The sequence below is a fragment of the Phocoena phocoena genome, chromosome 15, assembly GCF_963924675.1.
Source record: "Phocoena phocoena chromosome 15, mPhoPho1.1, whole genome shotgun sequence".
Lineage (NCBI taxonomy): Eukaryota > Metazoa > Chordata > Mammalia > Artiodactyla > Phocoenidae > Phocoena > Phocoena phocoena.
Window position 1 is genome coordinate 75,261,426 of NC_089233.1, and position 24,304 is coordinate 75,285,729.

A 24,304-nucleotide genomic window follows, 5' to 3' on the forward strand; every position below is an offset into this window, starting at 1 on the left:
TCCTTCCTCCTCCAGAAAGACAGGGCAGCAGAGGCATCAATGGCATCAGGATTTGGGAGTTGAACTTACCATCCTCCAGATGCTCCCTCTCCTATCTATTCTCTGGTGGGCAACAAAGACCTCAAGCAAAGAGCCTCCCAACCCCTCGATTGCAAAGAGAGACACCTTATGCCTCCTTGCCCATCTCATTCTGGCACTTGGGCTACATAAAACCCTAGTGTAAGCCTGATGATGCCAAGTCACGGGCCCTTACAGAGTGTTGGCTGGGATGGGAATTGGCAAACCTCTCTGAAAACAGGCTGATGTTATCCAGGAATGTTGCAGCCAGCTATACCCTGAATCTGAGGAGGGGTCCACAGGTTTCGTGAGACTGCCAAAGGGGTCTGTGGCTCAAAACCAATTCAGAACCCCTGTCCTGGACAAGCTCAAGGACAAATACACCAAGAGGTGTACACACAAGAATACTCATAGGATCACTGTTTATAATGGTAAACAACAGAAACAACCCACATGTCCCTCACAAAAGGAATGGGTAAACGGGGGACTATCTGTGCAAGAGAAAACTACACAGCAACGGAAACCGACAAGCTACAGAGAGCGACATGCAGAAACACGGATGGCTCTCACCACCATGGGGTTGAGTGAAAGAAGCAAGATGTGAAAGAATATGCAGTATACTTTATGACCATTTATATCATATAGAGAACTAGTGGTTACCAGTGGGGAGAGGGAAGGGGGAAGGGACAAGATAGGGGTATGGGATTAAGAGATACAGACGACTACGTATAAAATAGATAAGCAACACGGATATATTGTACAGCACAGGCGAACACAGCCACTATTTCGTAGTAACTAAATGGACTACAATCTATACAAATATTGAATCACTATGTTGGACACCTGAAACTAATCGAATGTTGTAAATCAACTAAACCTCAATTTAAAAAAGAAAAAAAAGAGAATCCACATTCTGGGCCAGTGCTACCCAGAGAAACACAGTGAGAAGCAATAATAATAAGAAATACATATATATATTTTTATATGTATTTGTAATCATATAACCATTTAAATAAGGTTCGAAAACAGAAATTTTAATTAAAATGTTTAGCAATGCATATTTAGGAGGTAAAAATATGTTTAAAAAGCAAGAAAATCATCATCACAAAATTCAGAGAGTGGTTACTTCTGGGGGGAAGGAGGCACTGTGGCCAGGGAGGGGCGTGTGAGGGGCTTCTGGGGTGCAGGTAGCAGTTTATTTCTTAACCTGAATGGTGACCACCCAGGGGTTAGCTTTATGTGCATATGTTTTAGGCACTTTTCTGTGGACAGGTTATCTTTCCCGATCAAAGGAAAACACTGGTGAACCGCAGCAGAGACTGTGCTGTAGAGCAGGGGGGCTGGGCTCGGGCAGGGCATGGGTGGGGTCCTACCTGTCCCATCCTCCACGTTCTCCACCTCCATGACTTCAGTGTTGATTCGACCCCGGAAGATATACAGGGAGCCGTTGATGGATTTGGTCCTCTTGGTGGATTTCTTGCTCCCAGTGACCCTGAAAGACAGTGGGGAAGTCAATGTCCCCTATGCCTCCTCTCCTTGGGGCTCAACCGTCTTCAACAGAGCAAAGGGAAGCAAGGCAGTAACACAGAAGGGCGCCCGGGGACAGGAGAAGTGCGGGAACCAGGTCAGAAGTATGGCATTTTGGCTGGTGGTTGGGTGACTTGAGCAAGTCACTTTTCCACTCTCAGCCACAGCTTCCTCATCTGGAAAATGGGTTAATAGCCTTGCTGGCCTCCCAGAGCTACTTCTGAGCCAACAGGAGATGTGGATGTGAAACCAACAAGAAGCAACAGAAACCCACTCTTCTAGGCTAGAAAATGGGTAGAGACTCTCAGGGTGTCTAACAAACAGGAACTTCCTGAAATAAAACCAGAATGGAAAGGAACTTGGAGTAGGAAGTCCATCCATCCATCCACTTACATCTACCTACCCACCATTCATTCATTCATTCTTGCTCACCCATTTAGTCACTCAACAAACAATCTGACCAGTGCTTCGTATGGGAAGGATACCAAGTTGGGACCAGGGGAGTCACTCACCCATGCATTCAACAGGCACTCAAGAAAATACCTGCTGGGCACCAAGCACTATTCTAGGTGCTAGGGCCGCAGCAGGGAACAAAACAAAGTCTCTGAGAATATACCTTCCAGTACAGGAGGGCAGAAGGTACCCCAAAAGCCCTCCATCACGCCCCCTTCTGGTCACTACCCCCTGCAAGGGTAACCACTACCCTGACGTCTAAACTCATGGATTCACTCTGCCTGTTTTAGAACTTCACATACGTGGAATCACACAGGGTGATGGTGATGGACATTTGGGTTGCTTCCAGTTTGGGGCTGCTGTGAATGTTCTGGGACATGTCTTATGAAGAACATACGTGAGCATTTCTTCGGGTTGAAGAAATGCTCAGTTATAAGGAATGCATACGATCGGCTTTGGTAGATACTGCCAAGCCGTATCAATTCTCCCACCCCTAGCGGCACAGGGACATTCCAGTTGCTCCACATCCTCCATAACTGGTATTTAATTTCTCATTTGGGCCATTCTGGCAGCAGAAAGGAGTGTCTCTAATAAAGATTTCATCTGTATTTCCCTGATGAATAATGAGACCGAGCACTTTTTCATGTTTATTGGCCATCTGGTGTCTTCCACTTGTGAAATGACTGTCCCTTGACCATTTTTCTGTTGGGTTGTCTGTCTTTTTCTTAATGATTTATAGCAGGGCTCGGCAAATTTCGTCTGAAAAAGGGCCAGAGAGTAAACATTTTCAATTGTGTGGGCCATATGGTCTCTGTTACAACTACTTAACTCAGCCCTTGAGGCATGAGAGCATCCACAGACAACACAAAAATGAATGGGCATGGCTGTGTGCCAATAAAACTTTATTTATAAAAATAGGCAGAGGGCCAAATTTGGCCTATATATTTTGGATATGAGTCCTTTGCAAAGTGGATTGCAAAGATCTTCTCCTCCTCTGTGGCTTGCCTTTTTACTCTCATCTTGGTGTCTTTTGATGAATGGAAGTTCTTAATTTTAAGGTAGTCTGATAAATCTATTTTTCCTTTATAATTATACTTTCTGTCCAATTTAAGAAATCTTTGCTTACCCCCAGATCATGAAGATAGCCTCCTATGCCTTCTTCTAGAAGCTTTATTGTTTTATCTTTCACAGTTAAATCAATAATCCAACTGAGGATGACTTCTGTATACCGTGTGAAGGGTTCAAGACTCATTTTTCCCACTGGATATCAAACTGACCAAGCACCATTTATTGCACCTCATTGGTGCTTCTGTTGAAATTCAAATGACTGCTTACATGTACGTCTGCTTCTGGACTCACTACTCCATTCCATTAATCTTTCTGTCTGTTTTTACACCAATACTACGTTGTCTTAATTACTATAGCTTTATAGTGAGCCGTGGTATCAGTAATAAAAGTCCTCCAGCTTTGTTCTTCTTCAAAACTGTCTTTAGCTATTTTTGTCTCTTTCTGTTTCCATGTAAATTTTAAAATCATTTACGTACATATACACACAACCTCCCTCCTGGAATTTTTATCATAATTACATTGAGGTTCTGACCAACGTTTGATGAGAGAACGCAAAGCACTTGCTGGTGATGGGGGGTGAGGCAGGTCAGAATCAAGGACAACTAAAACTCTGGCCTGAGATCCTAGGTAAATGATGGTGCCATTTACTGGGAACGACGACGACTCAAGGAGGAAACGGTTTGGAGCAGGAGTTACAATGAAAATGAAGAGTCTTGTTTTAGACCCAAGTTAAGTGTAAGCTGTCTGTGACACACCCAAGGGAAGATACAGATTTAGATTTCTTCTACCTTACATACCATGTGCCAGGCATCATTCTAACCACGTTACATGTTTTATCTTAATCTATAAAAAACACCTCATGAGATGGAGACTGCTTTCAGCCCCATTAAACAGACAGGAAAACAGAGGCACAAAGAGCTGACATAACTTGCCCAAGGTCACACAGCTTGCAAGCAGCAGCGTCTCTGAGTCTTTAACCACTACACGCTGCTGACGCCTCCAAGATGTTAAACAAGCAGTCGAGATACATGAGACTTAGCTCTTCTGTATCTCAGTTTCACCTTCTGAAGAATGCGGAGGTGCGTTTTTAAAAACTCTCCCTTCCACTTCTGACATCCAAGGAGCCTCTGCTTTTGAATCAAACCAGAAGCACTCTGAGTCAGAGACCTCCCCCGACCCACAACCCGGAGAGGCAGTGCCTGGCATGGCCCAGGCAAAGACATGACCGTAGACAGACACCTACCAGCATCAGGCGTTTCCTGTGACTACATCAGAGCCACGCTGCGAGTTCCATCCACCAATGCCCAATCCCTCTGAGACCTCTCGGAGCCCAGCCCTCTGGCTCCTGACCCAGAGCAGGGGTGGAGGACGCCTGCCAGGTTATCCCAGGCGACAGATGTGCCCTCTCCTTCTAGCCAGCCCAGCTCATTTGCAGGCCTGAGACAGAAAACAGCCTTACAAGAGTGCGTGTGCCCTAGACGACCCACTGGGTGTCCAGTACAATCGGCGTCAGCTGCTACTGCTCCAGTGGAGGAAGGGCCCACGACAGGGTGACTGAAGGCTGAGCAAACGTGGCCCAGGCTGGGAGGTCACAGAGGCCTGAAGGGACATTCTGCTTTCTAAACCCCAGTGTTCTGGGAGAAGTGCCTGCTTCAGACAGCCCACGGCGGGTGGTGGGGAAGGGCTAGGGGTGGACGCTGGCAGTGGCCTTGGCATTGTCGAAGAAGGACTCTCAGGATGGCTCCAGTGAGAACAGGCAGGAAGCAAGGAGGAAGGAGAAGGGGGCATTGATGGGGGGATAGGAGGACATGAGACAGATGCAGACAGACTAACGGGAATAAAATATCAAATGAGAAAGAGACACACTGACCCAGCCACTCAGAGACGGTGAAAGAGGGAGATGGAGGCCTCTGACCAGAAGGACCAAGTCCCAGAACAGGGAGGAAAGGGGGGAAGGGGAGGGGCCTGTGGCTAAAGCACCTACTATGTGCCAGGTGCTGCACCTGTGGGATCGCACTGAATAGGAACACATCACATGTGGAGGTAAGTTAACAGTAATGGCAGCTACTCCTTATTCTGGGCACTTACTATGTGCCAGGCACACTTAACATGTTCGCCCTTGTACACGGTACAAGATACATGATAACTCATCCTAGCTAACAGATGAGAAAACTGAAGCAAAGAGAGGCAAAGTCACAGAGCTAGAGAAATGGCTGAGCAGGGATTCAACAGTTGCTCTTAAGCAAACACTACTGTAAGAAGGGGTTTATCAACCTCATTTTACAGAAGAGAAAACTGAGGCTCAGAGAGGTCAGGCTGGAGGAGGAAGACAATGAGAAGCTTCCCCACACTCACAGGGAAAGCCCTCATTCATCCTGTGGCAAGGTTCCTCACCACCACCTTAGGAGGCCAGCAGAATCAGACAAGGAAAACGAGGCTCAGACAGACAGTAAGTGACAAGCCCAGAGCCACAATGGAAGTTGGAGGTGATGCTGACAGTAGGACCCAGGAGCTGGACCTCCCCTCAGCCCTAACTTTTGCTAGATAAAAGAGTAAAGAAGCCTCTGGAAAGTCACCATTTCATCCCTAAAACAAAATAACAGGAAGCTTAATTCAAAAAGGGCTGCACCGGTCAGTTGTCCTCTACCTCCTCAGCGAGAAAACTGAAAGGCAAGAATTCTCTTGGTCCACCAATCTACCCACCCACTCATGCATCCAACCATCCACTCGTGCCCCTACCCCTCCACCTCCTAACTTTCCGTCTCTCCATTCATCCACCTATCCATCAACTCAACCATCCTATCAACCAACCTCCCGTACCAGAGTCCAACCACCCTGGCAACTATCAACCAATCATCCTTCAACACACCCATCCAACCGATCATCCATCCACTAATCTCCAAACCTCCACCACCCACTCAGCCTCCCAAGTTTATGACCATCCAACCATCCATCCATCTACCCATTCACTCAACAAACCATACATAAAGACCCCAACACACCTTTCATTTAAATACAGCTCTCCTAGGGACTTCCACAGTAGTGCAGTGGTTAAGACTCTGCGCTCCCAATGCAGGGGGCCTGGGTTCAATCCCTGGTCAGGGAACTAGATCCCACAACTAAGGAGCCCACGAGCCGTAACTAAGACCTGGCACAACCAAATAAAAATAAATAAATAAATAAATAAATAAATACAACCTCTGCTGGCTCATCATGTCTTCATTTCCATTTCTCCAACTACCCAAACATTCACAGATTCCCCCAACTTTCTATCTACCCCTCCATCCAGCCATCTCCTAAACCTCCAACCACCTGACTGCTCACTCATTCATCTACTCGTTCATCCATCCACGGATCAATTCATACACACATAGGCAATCACTCCCATTCATCTGCCAAACCTGCAACTACCCATCTATCCCTCCTCCCATTTGCCCACACATCCAACCATACATATATCCGCATCAGTCTACCACGCATCCACCCATCCATTCACTCTACAAAGTTTAAGACGCTCCAGTGAAAGACACAAAGATGACAAAGATACTATCTTTCCCTCAAAAAGCTTAACAGGAGAGGACTTCCCTCCCCTCAAACCATCTACCTTTGGATCTTAGAATCACAGGATTCTGGTGGCACAAAGACTCTCCAAACTTCCATGATCGTCTCGACCTACACTGTCCACTGTGGCAGCCACAGCCACAGGCGGCTACTGAACACTTAAAGGGTGCCTAGTACAAACTGAGATGTGCTATAAGTGTAACATACAGACTAGATTTTGAAGCTTTAGTGTACATTTTTTAAAAGAATGCAAAATACCTATTTAATACATTTTTAAGTTAAGTTGAAATAATAATATTTGGGCACATATTGGGGTAAATGAAATGTTATTTAAATTCATTCCACCTATTTCGTTTGCTCTTTTTAACGTGATTACCAGAAAATTTTAAATAACCTATGTTCTTGAATAGTGCTGATCTAGAACAAATCCCTGAACTCAGAAGAGAAAAGGGAGGCCTAGAGAGGGAAGTGACTAAGCGTATGTCAAGAGTTCAACCCAATCCCAGCCTCCCGGCCCACCCGGGCAGCCCTGTCCCAGTCTCCCCAGCAACTCACCTGGATTTCCGCTTGCAATAGACAAGGAGGTTGTCAAAGAGGAAGAAGGCTCTCTCCTGGATATTGCCCGCAGAGATTTTTAACAAAGTCCCTTGCAGGAGGAGCTGGGTGCAGATGTCCGTGAGGTTGGAGCCCTGGGAGAGCGATGGGGGGTTGCAGTGCATGAGCTGGCAAATGCAGGAGCTCCCTTGGGAAAGCCCCCCTTCCTTCCCACAGACAGAGCCTGCACCTGCCTCCCTCGCACCCCCAAAATCTCAATGCACCACTGGAGGCACATCTGTGAGCAGACAGAAACCCAACACAGCCTGATCGACGGCTTCCCTCTGGTGAGTGTGCCAGAACAATGCTGGCAGGAGCATACACAGATGACCGTTTCACAGAACAGGCGCTTGGGGCTCAGCGAGGTGAAAGGACTCACTCAGCTCACACGGCCCTAGCTGACATCTGGTTTTGTTATGGGTTTTGTTTGGTTGGGTTTTTGCCTCTCTCCTCCTCCCCTTATTTATTCGTGTCTTGACTTGTTACTTTATCTCCTCCACAAGAATGCCACTTCCATAAGGACAGGAAGCGTTATCACGCATCTATCAAGCATTTGCCACGGTATTCCCAGCACCTACTGCACTCTCTGGCACACAGTAGGTGCTCAATAAATGCTTGCAGAACAGGTGACCAATGCAATGTGAGCTCCACCAGGGGCAGAGGATTCTGAGAGCACCCTCTCTAGCTCAGGACGTGAGAATAGACGGGAACAGTTCCCAAATTCTACCTGGTCATCTATGCTAAACGACCAAGATGTTAGGTGTGCATGACGTTCACTGAACCTCCATGGGGTTCAGGGCAATGTGGTCAGGAAAGGCACTGGGGAGGAGCAAGATGGGCCTGGGAGGATGGCGAAGATAAAGAGTCTGAGGATAGGGATAGGCAAGGTCCCTGCTGGGAGGAGTCCTCAGAGCCAGGGACCACACAGGTCCATCTGGAACTCTGGGGGGACCAAGGCAGGGGCAGAGAGATCCCAAAGTGCTAACAGAGAGGAAGCTGGAAAGAGACCTTGGAGGGCACAGAATGCCGGCTAAGGAAGCCCCCGGGGGGTCCCCAAATCCGTGCTCCTCTTCCGTCATAGGCATGGAGTTTCAGCTGGCACATGGCTGCCCAACCACAGACTCCACTTCCCAGCATCCCTTGTGCCAGGCGTGGTCACGTGACCACATTATGGCCAGTATGCCTCACTTCTATATCATTTCCTTGAGAAAACTGCCTCCCTCCCTTTCCTCTCTTCCCTCCTCTTGCCATAGGCTGGAAGATGGCCACGGTAGTGGAATACAACGTAGCAAAGGACGGAGGAAGGCGTTGGAAGGGACCAGAGTCCGAATGGAGCAGAGGTGCCCCACCCCAAGCCTGCATCACTACTGAGAAATAAACTTTTATCTCATTTAAGCCACTGAAGTCTCTCTTTCTTACAGCCGCCAACTTTAAATACTTGATGTACTTTTAAATACATCAAGATAAGGTTGGAGGCCCCATCCACAGGTGGGCAAGGGGGTGCCTCTGACATTTAGGCCCAGGGGGTATTATGCAAAAGTGGTATTTTAGGGGAAATTCATTTCACCAACCTGCAGATCACAACAAAGAGACATGATGCTACCTCTGCCTGGAAAGGAACCTGGGGAGGAAAGAAGGAGAATTCTTCATAGAATCTCCTTCCCCAGACACTCAACGCCCAGAAGTGACAAGGCGTTCCTACCCCAGAAAGATCTGCTGACTCAATTATTTCTGATACCCAGTATGGGAAACTGGTTTTGGCAACTCAGAAATCAGGCTGTTTTCTAACTGCCCGCTGCAGTCTCCCCAACTGCTGTCAGAGTCGGTTTGCTCTGTGCCCACGGGCCGGCTAGAAGCAGCAAATCCATTTGCCCAATGGTGCCAGAGACCCTCTCTGGGGCCCACTCGGGGTCCTGGGAAACCAGCTTCTTTGCAATCAAGAGCTGTACAGCCCAGGACAGAAGCACACAACCGTTAACAGAAATCACAGCCTGGACGCTTGCGTGCCACAGGCAGATACGTGATGCCCACAGCACAGCGACCCAGCGAGGTAGCACCCCTGCTGCCCTGGGGCTAGGGGATGAAGAGCCCCTTGGAGCCCCAGTATCCTTGCAAACAGGGAGAGTGCGAGTCCCTGGTAGATAAGACTCCATCAGTGGCCCATGGGCCAGCTCAGAGCACAGAGCAACTCGACAGTTCCTTCGAGACCATGTGCTTCCTGTCTCCTCCACCTCACTCATGTCCACCCACCAGCCCTTCCAGGCTCCAAAGGGAGATTTTGGCTGCTTGTACAGTAAGTCTCCTACATACGAATCTTCAAGTTGCGAACTTTCAAAGATGCGAACATGTGTTTGCATGTCCAATCACATAACTTAGTTTTCGTGTCTGGCGTTATCTGTAAAAGTTGGGTACCGGGCTTCCCTGGTGGCGCAGTGGTTAGGAATCCGCCTGCCAATGCAGGGGACACGGGTTCAAGCCCTGGTCTGGGAAGATCCCACATACCGCGGAGCAACTAAGCCCGTGCGCCACAACTACTGAGCCTGTGCTCTAGAGCCCGTGAGCCACAACTGCTGAGCCTGCGTGCCACAACTACTGAGCCTGCGCTCTAGAGCCCGTGCTCCGCAACAAGAGAAGCCACCGCAATGAGAAGCCCGCACACCGCAAGGAAGAGTAGCCCCCGCTCACCGCAACTAGAGAAAGCCCGCGCGCAGCAACGAAGACCCAACGCAGCCAAAAATAAATAAATTAAAAAAAAAAAAGTTGGGTACCTAGGCTAACTTTGTTGGACTCGTGAACAAACTGGACTTACAAACACACTCTTGGAATGGAACTCGTTCGTATGTACTGTATATGAACCTAGTACCTGGCCCAGCTGTAGGGCCCAAGAGCCTGGAGGTCACACAGACCTAGACCAATGTCAGGGGATGGCAGAGAAGAAGCACACCCAGCCTGGGAAGCTGCCTCCCTGGTCTTGGCCAAGGACCACCCAGCAAACTGCATCTGAAATGCCAAGGACACTACAGGGGGAGGCCCCTTCCACCCCAGGCCTGCTAAGAAGCCCAGCTGACACTCGGTTTCCCCAGAATCCTTGAACCCAGGTCAGGGGTGGTGCTAGGGATCAGATACACAGGGAAGAGGCTGAGCACCAAGGTGTCCGCCAGTCAGGGCTGGAGTCCTCTTTCCGACGGTGCAGAACTGAAGTGGTGACATTCAGAGAAGATGACAAAAGCTAACACAGGCACAGGGCTCACCACCCACCAACTCCAGTTCTAAGGATCTTACAAAACTCCGTTAATCCTCACAACTCTCATTTTACAGAGGAGGAAGCTGAGGCACAGGGCAGTGAAGTGACTTGTTCAAGGTCATAGAGATGGTCAGTGAGTGAGCTGGGACCTGAACCCAGACAGGTGGTCCCACCATCCTATCCACTCACCTCTACTACCCTGTGCCGCCTCCTAGAAGGTAACCTGAAGGTGTTTTTATGCAGCTGTTGGTCTAGAGCAGGGGTCTTCGACGGAGCGAGAGCACAAGGCATCCCAGGGAGGGTGGGAAGAACATACAAGAACTTCTGTTTATGGTCCTTGTTTTTAACGGTCTTATGTCTCCTCACCCCTATTTCCTTCTGTCCCTCGTGGGTGAGTGCAGTTGATGGTCTCTTAAAGCAGGGCTTCCAGAGCCAGCAAGAGTGGTGTGTTCTATTTCTTTCTTATTAAGAACATGCACTTCTTTTTATGACAGTGAGCTTCTCACGAAAGTCTGCGGGGCCCAACGTCCGGAGTGTCCCTCTGCAGGAGGGTCAGCCCACACTGGTATGAGCCCTAGGCAAAGTTGCATGATGTTTTCTCATCTAAAAAAAAATGAAGAAACAAGTCCTGCTTTGCTGCCACGGCTCCTTCTGACGTTTATTGAGCGTTTACTCTGATCCAATAAAGAAAGCACCGTTCTGAGCGCTTTGCATGTATCCACTCCCTGAATCCTCAAGTGACCCGTGGGACATCCTGCCATTAGCCAGACTGTACAGATGAGGAAACTGAGGCAAAGGTACCCCACCAAGCAGAGGGGGTGGGCTCATACACTCACATCCACAGTATGGCAACATACTCCCATTTACTTGTGCTCAGTAAAATGGATTTATGGATTAACTTATCCGGTTTTAACTAAACCAGTCCCACAACTAAAAAGGACAATTGGCTTACAGAGGATCAGGCCAAAAAAAAAAAAAAAACAACCCAGAGATTGGAGATCAAACTAATGATGCAAGCCCAAGCGCACAGCAAGAAAGTGGCCAAGAAAAGACTCCCCCTCCTCCAGAAATAAGTCCCTTGTCAGCCATATTCCAAGAGAGATGACAGCCCTCTAATCAGATTGGCAAGAGGTCAAACAAAAAGATTAGAAAGCGGGCTTCCTGGTGGCGCAGTGGTTGGGAGTCCGCCTGCCGATGCAGGGGACGCGGGTTCGTGCCCTGGCCTGGCCTGAGGTTCTAACTACTGAGGGCATGAAGCTATTACAAGCAGCTTCACTGTTAAACAACATTTTTTCTAGCTAGAATGTATTATTTTCCCAAGTCATCTTGAGGATTAAACTTAAAAACCTTTCTACTATACAGAAAACCATTTCACATTTTCCAAAGAACATTCATGTTCTACCCTTCGCTTGACCCTCACAATGACGCCAGGAGATAACTTCAGAGATTTCTGAAATTAGACAAGTAGGGGAAAATGAGGCCAGGAGAGTAGGACAAGCTTGCATAAGGCAGGATAATCTGTAAGTTAAAAGGCTGGGGGCTTCCCTGGTGGCACAGTGGTTAAGAATCCGCCTACCAATGCAGGGGACACAGGTTCGAGCCCTGGTCCGGGAAGATCTCACATGCCACGGAGCAACTAAGCCTGTGCGCCACAACTGCTGAGCCTGTGCTCTAGAGCCTGCAAGCTACAACTACTGAGCCCATGTGCCACAAGTACTGAAGCCTGCGTGCCTCAAGTCTGTGCTCCACAACAACAGAAGCCACTGAAATGAGAAGCCCGTGCACCGCAACAAAGAGTAGCCCCCGCTCGCCGCAACTAGAGAAAGCCCACGTGCAGCAATGAAGACCCAATGCAGACAAAAATAAATTAATTAATTAAATAAATTAAAAAAAAGAAAAAGGCTGGGCACCAAAGCCAGGACCCTGCACGTCAGTTTTCTCATCTGTAAAATAGGGATAACAACTGCCCTCTCTTCCAGCGTTGAAAATGTGTAATAGGTGCTCAGTAAATTGTCAGCAATTCTTACTCTACGTCACTTTATTTCCTACTTTACCCAGCGACAGAGATCAAAACAAGGGCCACTCTCAAACTGCAGATAGTTCAGGGTCAACAAGGACCCCAAAGACCCTTAGTTCCTATTTCCCTAGGCCCTTACCAGGAGGCATCTGGAAATCACTTCTGCTCTGGCTGCCAAATCGCTTGCTTAATACTCTCTCCACAGGGGCTCACGTGAGAAATTTCCCTTCCAGCTGGATGCCAGGAAACTCTGTCACCCAGAAGAACTGCTCAGCTTGTTCCTTTTTTGACAATGAATGTTGAGTAACTTCGGTGTCTTGCTCTTTTTACCTTGGCTGCCAGGAAGCTCAAAGCCCAAACAGGCAGATGTTTAAACGTGTCCACTCTATGTGCTCTTTAGGTCAGCATATTTGCTGAAAGTGACCAAGTTGACGCACTTCTGGCCAATGAGTTGGAAAGGTCTCTGGGAAAGGTTTTCCTCCACTAGGGAGGAGAGCTCCCCCTCACTGCCCTGGCCGAGCCCCTGTCTCCTCCTACTTTGGAACACATGATGCCTGGAGCTGCTGCCATCATGGAACCATAGAGGGGAAGGCTGAGAGGATCACAAGAAACCAAATCAGAGCTCTGACATCATGAAGGTGAAATGTGATTCCTTAGAGGACACATCCTGACACAATTTTCAGGTGCAGGAACAGAAACCAAGCTATGCATTTTAAGCAGAAAGAAATGAGGGCCTTATCCAATCCTTGGAGGGGTTAGAAGAGCCTAGAATCACAGCTGCCAGAAAAACCAAGAACACTGTAGAACTGGCCCTCCAGGGAAGCCAGTTCTCCTCCAGGAGAATCAGACCACCACCTGTCCGAGCTGATATTCTAGGGCAATGCTGCCCAAGCTGCTTCCAGGCCCTCAGAAGCTGTTGCCTCAACTCTCAGCTACAAAGCCACCCCATCCTGCTAGATACACACCACCAACAACACAATGGATGCCCTTCCTCTTGACACTCAGAAGCTGGAAACTGGGCCCTCTGCAAATGCTATCACAGAAAGTCAAACACAACCACGGCTGTGCTTTGCTGCAGCAACAGCACAAGGGTGGCCTCCGTCCCACTCCTGCTTTCCAAATCTCGAGCAGCTGGATCTGATCTTGGCCAATCATATGCCAAACCTGAGCTACAAAGGAGTCTGAGAAATGCAACTATTTGTTCTCCAGCCGGGCGGGAAGGCCAGGTAGAGGAGAGTGGGTACATGCCAAACACTAATCCACAACACCCACCTCCTCCAGAGCACAGGTCCCTCCCCTCTGCAGCCATACCCTCAACCTCGCAGCTATACAGTCGCATTTAGGACTCCCCAACACAGGGAGATGAAGCGGAAATCCCAAATGCAAACAGTGCCAGCACACCCAAAGGATCTAAGGCAGATGATTCAGAGAATTATCTGCGTCCAAGAGTCGTTCCTCTTTAGTCTTCATCTCCCATTCCAGCTGTACTTACTCGGATATTGACTTTTTTATTGATTCAGATTTTCCCATTTCATTCTACAGATTTTTTAGGACAGCTCTAATAATTTAAGGAAGACACAACAGAAGATCTCAAGAATTCCATCCCTTAATAATCATCATCATAGTAATATCCATACCTATCACTTATTGAGTACCGACTATATGCAGGTATAGATAAGGAAACCGAAGTTCAGAGAAGTTAAGACATTTGCCTACAGTCACCCAGTAAGGGAGTGTCAAAGCCAGAATTCTATCCTGGAGTGAACCCTTAAAAGTTACCCTTGACCTTGGCATCAAAAGCTCAAGGGACACCAGGCAGACAGGCAACATGTGAAGGAGAGTGACTGGGGAGTGGTGGGGATGGAGGAAAACTAGAGGCTCCAGAGGCTGTTGCCATGGAAAATGGGGGCTCAGTGTTACCAATTTTTTAAGAGAAACTTTAAATCTAGACTTTTATGTGGACCTAATTGAAAAATAATTAAACTTTTTTTGTTTTTTGGCAAACACCATGGAGGCCAAACAAAATACGCTACAGGCCAAATCGGGGGCCCAGACCACAGTCTGAACCCAAGTTGTGCACCCCCCAGGCCCGTCCCCAGCCCAGAAGGTTCCTCCTGCCCCAGACACACCTCCCAGCCTTCGATGTGCGACTGCAGCTGCTCCAGGGCCTCCAGCTTCTCCATCTGCCTCTTGGTCTCGTTGATGTTGGAACAGACGGTCTTCATGGCCTGCAGGGCGCTCTGGACCGCGGGGTGGTCGGGGTGCTTGCCGGGGGTCCTCTTGGCGAGTTCCTAGGGTAGAGGAGAGGGCAGGAATGAGGGACATCAACCCAGAGGGCACCAAACAGCCTCCAGGACACCCGGGCCTGAACCAAGTCCCAGCTCTACTCTGGACAAAAGGTGTGATCTGGAGCTGGAGAACATCACTCATTCATTCATTCATTCATTCATTTAATAAATGTCCCCTGAGCAGCTCCTCCACAACAGGCAGTGTTCTGGAGTCTGTGGACAAATTTGTTAATAAAACAGAAAAATTCCTCATCTGGTGGCTATTACATTCTAATAAAGGAGGTGGGCCAAAATTAAGAAAAATCAGTGACAAATATTACAAAGACACATCAGAATGAGGGGCTAGAAGGTCTTGGGAAAGGAGGTGTTCTTTCAAATAGGGAGGTCAAGGAAGCCCCTCTGAGGGGGTGACATCTGAACAGAGAGTCTGGAGAAAGCAAGGGAGAGAGTCCTGCAAAAATCTGGGGGAAGGGCATGCCTGGTAACAGGAACAGCAAACGCAAAGAGGCATGGTGGGAGTGTATGGGGCCTGTAAGGGAAACAGCCAGGAGGCAGTGTGGCTGGAGGAGAGTAAATGCGAGAGAGGAGAAAGAAAGAGACAGAGACAGAGACCAGTTGGCCAGAGAGGTGGCCATAGACACTGCCTCTCCCTAGTCCCCAGTTTTTCTCATCTGTAAAATGGGTACAAAGAACCCCTTGCCTTCACAGGGACGTGGAGGAAACATGTAAAGAGGACAAAGACGCCAGTCGGGGGCTTAATCTGCAAGCCCCTCCCCCACTGTTTCTCACTCTCATCTCGCACCTCACCACCGGCACAGGCTGGGACACTCTAAAGGTCAGGCTGGTCTTAATCAAAGGGTTTCAGCCCCATAGTAAATGTGATGAGAAAGGAACTGAGACGGCAGAGACCAGCTGGGTCTCAAGATATCAGGGAAGATTTTCAGGCTGCGTCACTCAACCGACGCGCCGGCAGAGATAAGTTTCTCTAATCGTCTGGCCCTGACATGCCCGGGTGTTCCAGTATCTCTCCATCTCTCTGGTCCCTCAAAAAATCACAGATATGACACTCCAGTGGGCTGGTTCCCAGTACAGTCCCACATGGGTTCCAGGGCTAGCTCCGCCCCTGGGCGGCTGGGTGACCTCGGGCCAGATGCCCTCCATGCCAAGCCTCAGGTTCATGGACTGAAAACCAGTGATGTGGGGGAGGATGGTGACGATGAGCCTTTACTCTGTGCCTGGGAGGTAGGTTCTGTTATTATCCACTTAACAGAGGAGGAGATGCAGGCTCAGCGGGATGGTCCAAAGGCTCCAAGAAGTAGGAGGAGGAATGTGGATTTGAACCCGGCCATCTGGTTCCGCTCATGGTCATGGTGAGGGGTAAATCAGACACTGCAGGACAAGCAGCTCTGGGGGAAAGTACAGCCTCAGTGCGCACTCAGTCTACACTGACCATCATCAGTCCTTCCGAAGGATGATACACGTTAGCAGGGCCCGCAGGCCGCAACGGGCCAGGCAGGTGTTGTTCTGAGAACGTCCTGCGGAGCACCAGCTCCAAAAATAGGTCTTCTCTAGTCACTTCACTTCTTCTCTGCCTTAACGTGAACAGCCTCTTTTCTGCAGAGAGGATCCTAACGGCCCAAGGACCAGATGTTCTGTAACATCAGGACCCTGTGGGTTTGCTAAGCACCTGCCTTGGGCCCAGGGACAGACCAGAAAGGAAGCAAGGGGTGGGGAAGGACGGAGCCCTCTCTCTGGAGGCAACTGAGCTGGGAAAGGTGCTCCCAGGGAAGGGGGAGGGAGGGATGGAGGGAGGAAGGAAGGGAGGAAGTGGGGGGTGGGCACAAATAACAGCCCCAAGTGGTGAAAGCGCTCGTGATAAATCAGAGAAGGGGAAGGACAGTGTGGCCGGAAAGCCTTCAAGGAGGAAGTAAGACAGAGGCAGGCCGGTCACTGAGGGTTGAGCTTTTTGTACAAAGGGGACGTATTTCCATTCACTCCTCACTCAACAAACACAGACTGAGCAACAGGTATGTGCCAGAGCACCGGGGTCTGGACAGAGACTGAGACGGCCCTCAGGGAGCTCACAGTCAAGAGAACAGTCCAGAAGTTGAGTATTACCACTAACAGTAATGATGTTAGCATTTAGTGAGTGCTTACACTTTTTGAGCTCACTCAATCCTCACATCAACCCTATGAGGTAGTTATTATTATCCTCACTTGACAGATTTGAGAACTGAGGCACAGAGAGGTCAGCTCATCTGCCTGAGGTCACGGAGCAGACTTGAGCCTGGCTCTGAGGTTAGTGCTCTGAACGCCTATACTATTTATAACCTTTCAGATAGTTAAATAGGAATACTTTCCTCTCTGGTAAATATAATTTATATTATTGATTAAGTGCTAGGTGAAACATCAGGCAAGTGAAGGGACAGAGGGTGAGGGAGGTGCACTGGTCCGAGAAGGTCTCTCTGAGGAGAAGGGCCTCGGGGTGGAGACCTGAATGAAGTAAGGGCACAGGCTATACAAACATCTGTGGGAACAGCACTCCAGGCAAGAGAAGAGCACAAGCAAAGGCCCTGAGGCAGTGAGAAACAGCAAGGAGGCCAGGGAAGCCGCAGCAGAGGGAGCAAGGAGAAGGATGGGTGCTGAGGTTGGATGCACACACCAGACACAGATCAGGTAAGGCCTGGGTGTGGTCTCTGGGTTTCATCCCAAGAGCCATGGGGAGGTGATGGGGGGTTATAAGCTGAGGCCTAACACCATCCAATTTATTTAGCCTTTAAAAAACCCCTCTAGGGGCTTCCCTGGTGGCGCAGTGGTTGGGAGTCCGCCTGCCGATGCAGGGGACACGGGTTCGTGCCCCGGTCCAGGAGGATCCCACATACCACGGAGCAGCTGGGCCCATGAGCCATGGCCGCTGGGCCTGCGCATTCAGAGCCTGTGCTCTGAGGCGGGAGAGGCCACAGGGGTGAGAGGCCCGCGTACCGGAAAAAAAAAAAAAAAAAAATCTCTGACTGCCAAGTGGAAGATGCACTGGAGGGAACATAAAGTGAACGTAAAAGCAGGAAGACTGGCTAGTGGCTACTGCAATGGTCCAGGCAAGAGATGCTCAAGGCTGGAACCAGGAAGCTCTGTGCCCCATTCATCCATCCAGTGAGGCCTCCTGTGTACCTGGCCTCAGGCTGGGCCCTCTGTTGAGGACACAGATGACACAGACACTGCCCCAACTCTCCTGGAGCTTACGGCCTGCTTGTAGACATGTCCACAGACAAAACTACGATAGAAGCCTGTGACCTATGATGCGGAATTCAGTTGAACTCCCCAAAGCACCCCCAGCCCCATGCTCCAATGTAAGTAATTTTGAGCATCTGAACTTCTGTCAAGCCAGTCAAGGCACAAAAGGGGAGTGCAGCCAGCCAGCTCCCTGTTTCCTCCGAGTGAGCAATGACAGAGGCTCAACCCGCCAAAGCAGATCCAGCAACCTCTCCTTCTAAAAGCAGGGGGTCAAATGAAAGCCTGCAGACCAAGTCCAACCCACCACCTGTTGCAATAAACGAAGCTTTACGCTCAGTCATTTCCCCGCTGTCCTCGCTTCTTTGTAGCCACAACATCAGAGTGGAATCGTCGCGACAGAGACCATACGGCCTGTGAAGCCTGTAATATTTACTCTCTGGTCCTTTAAAGGAAAAGCTTGCTGATCCCTGGTCAAAAGCAACAGAACAGATGCTTCGCTGAGCACAAGGCCACCCGGAATAAAGGCAACATTCCCGTCCACCAGGACACAGGTTCTGATCACTGGGGTGTGTGCAGCTTCCGTTTTCCTTGCCTGTCTCCCCTTTCCCTGGGCTGGAACGTGGACACGGTGTGAACCTCTGAGAACCCAGGGGTGGAAGAACATAAACCCTGGACTGCCTTGTACAGAAATAAAATTACACGTTAAGTCACTGTTATTTCGGGTCTCCGTCACTGTAGCTAAAATATATCCTGATACATGTGACAGATGAGGAAGTTGAGGTGGACCCAGAGGCGAGGTCACTTGTCCAAGGTCGAAGATTGCTAAGGGGTGGAGCCAACATTCCAACCCATGCAGTTGAAGTCCAGAGCCCACGTTTTTAACCACTACTCCATGCTTCTCCAGCCTGTGTCCCTGGGATCCTACCTCCTCCCACCTCCCTCCACAAGTGCAAAGCCCTCAGCTCTCTTATTCTTGAGACTAAGAGCTTTAGGGCCTGTCACACCCTGGGAGGCACTGCCACCACATCCCAAACCCCTGGAAGTTGGAATTTCAGCAATCCTCTACTGATGGTTCCCTGAGGGGCTGCCAACACCCAGTAACTAGTAAAAATGAGAAAAAGGTCATTTCCCTCTTCCGTCTAGCTGCTCCCACCTCTCCTCCTGCCTGAGATCGCTGCTGGGCATGGAGAATTGAAACTGAGCAGGACCTTCTGGCTAGGTTCCTGGCTGGGCCAAAACTGAGGGGAAGGTATTGGCTTTGGTATCTTGGTTCACAAGGGAGTGTTGACTCCGCTGTGCCCAGCCACAAACTCAGGGCCCATTCCTGCCTCTGGGCCTTTGCACTTGCTGTGCCCTTTACTGGCACACTCTTTCTCCAAACCGTAAGAGGTGGTACAGTACTGGCATAAGGATAGGCATATAGGTCAATGGAAAAGAAGTCAGAGTCCTGAAAGAAATCCTTACATTCATAGTCAATAAATTTTTAACAAGGTGCTAAGACAATTAAATGGGGAAAGGACAGTCTTTTCAACAAATGCTGCTGGGAAAACTGGGTATCCACATGCAAAAAAATAAAATTGGACCCCTTCCTCACACTACACACAAAAATTAACTCGAAGTGGATCATAGGGACTTCCCTGGTGGCGCAGTGGTTAAGAATCCACCTGCCAATGCAGGGGACACAGGTTCGATCCCTGGTCTGGGAAGATCCCACATGCCATGGAGCAACTAAGCCCGTGTGCCACAACTACTGAGCCTGCGTGCCACAACTCCTGATGCCCACACGCCTAGAGTCCGTGTTCCGCAACAAGAGAAGCCACCACAATGAGAAGCCCGTGCACCATGATGAAAAGTAGCCCCCGCTCGCCACAGCTAGAGAAAGCCCGTGCGCAGCAACGGAGACCCAACACAGACAAAAATAAATATTAAATGTAAGAGCTGAAACTATAAAACTGTTAGAAGAAAACAAAGGTGTAAATCTTTTTGACCTTGGGTTAGGCAAAGCATTACTAGATATGACACCAAATATATAGGCAACTAAAAATAAATTAGATAAACTGGACTTCAGCGAAACTTAAAACATTGTGCTTCAAAGACTATAAAGAAAGTGAAAAGACAATCTACAGAATATGTAAATTATATATATGACAAGGGACTTGCATCCAGTATATACAAAGAACTCTCACAACTTAACAAAAAGACAGCTCAGGGCTTCCCTGGTGGTACAGTGGTTAAGAATGCACCTGCCAATGCAGGGGACACAGGTTTGATCCCTGGTCCGGGAAGATCCCACATGCCACGGAGCAACTAAGCCTGTGCGCCGCAACTACCGAGCCTGCACTCTAGAGCCCGCGAGCCACAACTACTGAGCCCACGTGCTGCAACTACTGAGCCCACGCACCTAGAGCCCGTGCTCCACAACAAGAGAAGCCAGCGCAACGAGAAGCCCGCGTACCATAACAAAGGGTAGCCCTCTCTCGCCGCAACTAAAAGGAAGTCCACACACAGCAACGAGGACCCAACGCAGCCAAAAATTTAATTAATTAATTGATTGATTGATTAAAAAAAAAGACAACTCAATTAAAAAATAAGCAAAGGATTTAAACAGACATTTCTCCAAAGACGATACACAAATGGCCAATAAGCTCATGAAAAGATGCTCAATATCACTAGTCATTACAGAAATGCAAAACAAAACCACAATGAGACACCACTTCACACCCCCCAAAATGGCTATAATCAAAAAGACAAACAATAACAAGTGTTCTTGAGGATGGAGAGAAACTGGAATGCTCACACAGTGCAGGAGAAAATATAAAATGGTGCGGCAGCTTTGGAAAAGAGTTCGGCAATTCCCTAACGACAGCCGGATTTAGCCACACCCGAAACCATCTAGCCACTTACTTACTTTTCAGTTACATGGGCTCTTTTTTTTTTTTTTTTTAAGCCTGTTTGAGCTAGTTTTTCCATTCCTTGTATTTCAGAGTCTCTACTGCTTCACAATCCCAGAGAGACTGCAAGGACCTCGGAATCCCAAAGGTGTCCCCAGTCAGCCCCAGACAAGCATAAAATATGGGTATCTTCAAAATTAATGGAAGCTTGAGCTGCACTACAAAAGCCTCACGTGCAAAAGGAGGGAGGTGAGGAGGCTCCTGCCCAGTTCAGAACTTAACACGATGTCTTAATAAGTTACAACAGAGTCAAGTTCAAAAGAGACAGACTATGGTGTTGAAAACCCTGGAATCCGCATCCAAGGTGGAACAGCTACATGAACTTACAGGGCTTGACCCTGAGAACAGTATTTCTGGAAGGAACCCAAAAGCTGCTTGTTAAGAATCTTGGGAGAACCACAAGACTAAGAAGAAACCCTCTGGACCTGCAAGACCTCAGAGGGTCCAAGTGGACCAAGTGTGCACATCTGTGAAATGGGATGACAATCAGATCCTAAGGTTGTTGTGTGGATCGAATGGAATGATGAAGGTAAAAGTGTTGGTAATCAGTAAGGACACAGTATTTACCATCATCATAAGTATTTCCACACTAATCATAGCTGTTACATTTACTATTATTTCTAGTAATAATAACAGTAAAAGTTGTAGTCATAGTAGTAATCATGATAGCTAGCACTTGAGCACTTACTAAGTGTACCAAACACTGTTCCAAACTTCAGTCTCTTAAGTCATTTCATCCTCAAATCATCCCAAAGAGGTAGGTACTGTTTTTATCTTCACTCTACAGGTGAGGAGACTGAGGCACAAAGAAGCAAGGCCTCTTGCCCAAGGCCACAGAGCCAGAAAACAGAGCCTGGTAGACACCTCACCACATCCACAGGCCCCTCCAGAAACAGTACCAGTAGGGCGTGAACACCCCCACAAGCAGGCTTTAGAACAAACACGAAATGTCCGAGCAGGGGCAGGCCCTGGGTATTCCTTAAAAACACTGAGGGCAGAGAAGGGAGGGGGAGTGCGGGGGTCACCCAGCGAATCAGCAGCGGAAGCCCCTCTAGAGCCAGGCTGGGTAACCTTTCCCCAACATCCGTCCTGTCAGCCCCGTGTGGTTTTGCAAGCAGGGCTCGAGGTGAGGGCTTCCTGGAAGAGAGGATGTCAGAGCACAGGAACCCACCACTTCCGCTCCCCTCCCATCACATTTACCAAAAGGGTGCCCGCTGGTGTCCGCTCTGTGCGGCCCCATCGTGTCCCCGGAGGTGTGGGCACTGGGCCTCAAACTCCAGGCCAAACCGGGCATCAAGGAAACGTAGCTGCAGCCAACTCCCCCTTTCTTGCTCTGCTTTGCTTGAGATTCAGAAAAGAACCAGGAGAAAAACACAGGGCCCAGAGGCAGAGGAAGACAGGTGTGCAGAGGACACGAGACAGGGAGGTGATGGGACCCCAGTTTTCCCCTGTCCTCTCTCCCGTCCTGGAGTCCAAGAGAGGCCACTCCCGACCAGCTCCCAGGGCGTGTTCGAGAGCCTTCCATCTCCCAGCCGTAGCTACCGGCTCAAGAAGAGCCTAGTGGGGAACTCCGTGGCAGTCCAGTGGTTAGGACTCCATGCTTTCTGCTACGGTTGCGGGTTTGATCCCTGTGGGATCCGAGCTGACCCAACGAGCCCTGGGACATTCGGGAAAAACACACTCTCTTCTCCCTTGGCAGCCGTGCTCATCAGACACAGGCCTGAGGTTGCTGGAGGCCCATGCTGCCACCATGAGAAGGGAGCCTCCCAGGAATAAAGCTGACACAGAGGAAATCTGAGCCAGGAGATGGGAAGAGCCTGATTCTCGCTGGCATCATTTGAGCTCCTGGATGCAGCCATAAGGAGACGGATCCATAAAACCACAGAGTGAAAACACAGCTGGATTTGTCACTGGAAGAAGTGACAATACCCATTACTTGCTGTGACTTGGGGCTCCTGGAGGCTCAAAAGGAGACATGTGGTTAGAAAGTCATGTTGTCTTCTCTACAAAGAGAAAAAGGCAGCCTTGAGGATGGGAACGTCACCAATGGGGGCTGGATCCCATGGAGCACACCCACTTTCTGGGGACACCTCATCCAGCTCCAGGAGGGGCTGATCCTGCACCAGCTGTGGGTCTGTCCACAGACCTCTGCCCAAGGCACCACCATCAAAGCTCAGGAAGCCAAGCTCTGATCTCATTATCAAGACTTCCCAATATTTCAGTTCTGGGTCCCTGCATGCCCTGTCTAGGGTGACAGCAAGATGCAAATGAAGAGGCACTAGCAAGACCCACCACCACTTGAAAGGAGAAGAAAAAGAAAAAAGAAAAGAAAAGAAAAAAAAAACAAGAAACGAAAAACATCTGTAAGTCCATGAAAACCCAGAACTGAAAAGCTGCCCGGCACGGTAAAGAAAACCTCCATGCGTGCCAATTATATGAAATATATTTCATGACAATATATTTCCGATTTTAACAATTCCAGCCCCTGCTGCAGGTTGAAAATTGTAGCCCCTTGGATTAGGAATTAATGGGGGAAAGGAAATAATGCTCATGGGTCTTAAAAACTCCTTCCTTCCACTTGGAGAGATGGCGGGAGACAGCAGGAAGAGGGCTCAGTTCTGGGAGTTCACGTTCTGGCTTTGATGAGGACATGCCATGTGACCTTGGGCAAGTCTCATCCCCTTTCCGAGCCTTGGTCTCCTGGCTACGCAGTGCACGACTGGATCAGAGCCTGGGTCACAATCCAGACGCTGCGGGCCAAATGCTATTGCCAGGCTCTCTCAGCAAAGCAGAAGTTCTAGCCACCTTTGGTCTGTGTTTCCACCGGACAACAGCAATTGGCTGACCTGACTGGTGGCCAACCCCATAGACGGGACCTGTGTGCTATATAGTCTGTCACAATCCCCATCCCAACCCACTGGGTTACATCCAATCTACTCACTCACTTCTTTCACCTGCCCTGCAGGCACCTGTGTTTGACACCCTGGGTTGGTATCTACTGACATTCAGTGGTGGGGCTCCAACATGCAGTGACTCTATATCCAACTTCCAAAGGAGGTCCTAGCACACCTTACTGCAAAAGTCTACATCCTGCACTCCCAATTCCAGGTTCTAGAGAGGAGAGGGTAAAATTGGGAGAGATAATGATGGTGGTAGTGGTAGTTTTAAATTCCAATTTAGTAGAAGAAAAAAAAGAAAGGAAGGAAGGAAGGGGGTGAGGGAAGGAGAAAGGAAGAAAACAAGAGCAACTAAACCAAAAAAACTAAAACTATCCAAAATAAAGCAAGAAAGGTGGAAAAAAAGCATTAAAAAA

General features: G+C 49.0%; 1 protein-coding gene across 1 annotated transcript in view; it reads right to left on the minus strand.

Annotated features, from left to right (window-relative positions):
- Window positions 1–24,304, minus strand: part of PREX1 (phosphatidylinositol-3,4,5-trisphosphate dependent Rac exchange factor 1) — a 195,515-nt gene that overhangs the window by 59,771 nt on the left and 111,440 nt on the right. The window contains exons 6-8 of the mRNA XM_065893635.1: window positions 14,651–14,812; window positions 7,222–7,355; window positions 1,431–1,549 (exon numbers count right to left, since the gene is read on the minus strand). Coding sequence (XP_065749707.1) covers window positions 1,431–1,549; window positions 7,222–7,355; window positions 14,651–14,812 — 415 coding nt within the window. The remainder of the gene's footprint in view (window positions 1–1,430; window positions 1,550–7,221; window positions 7,356–14,650; window positions 14,813–24,304) is intronic.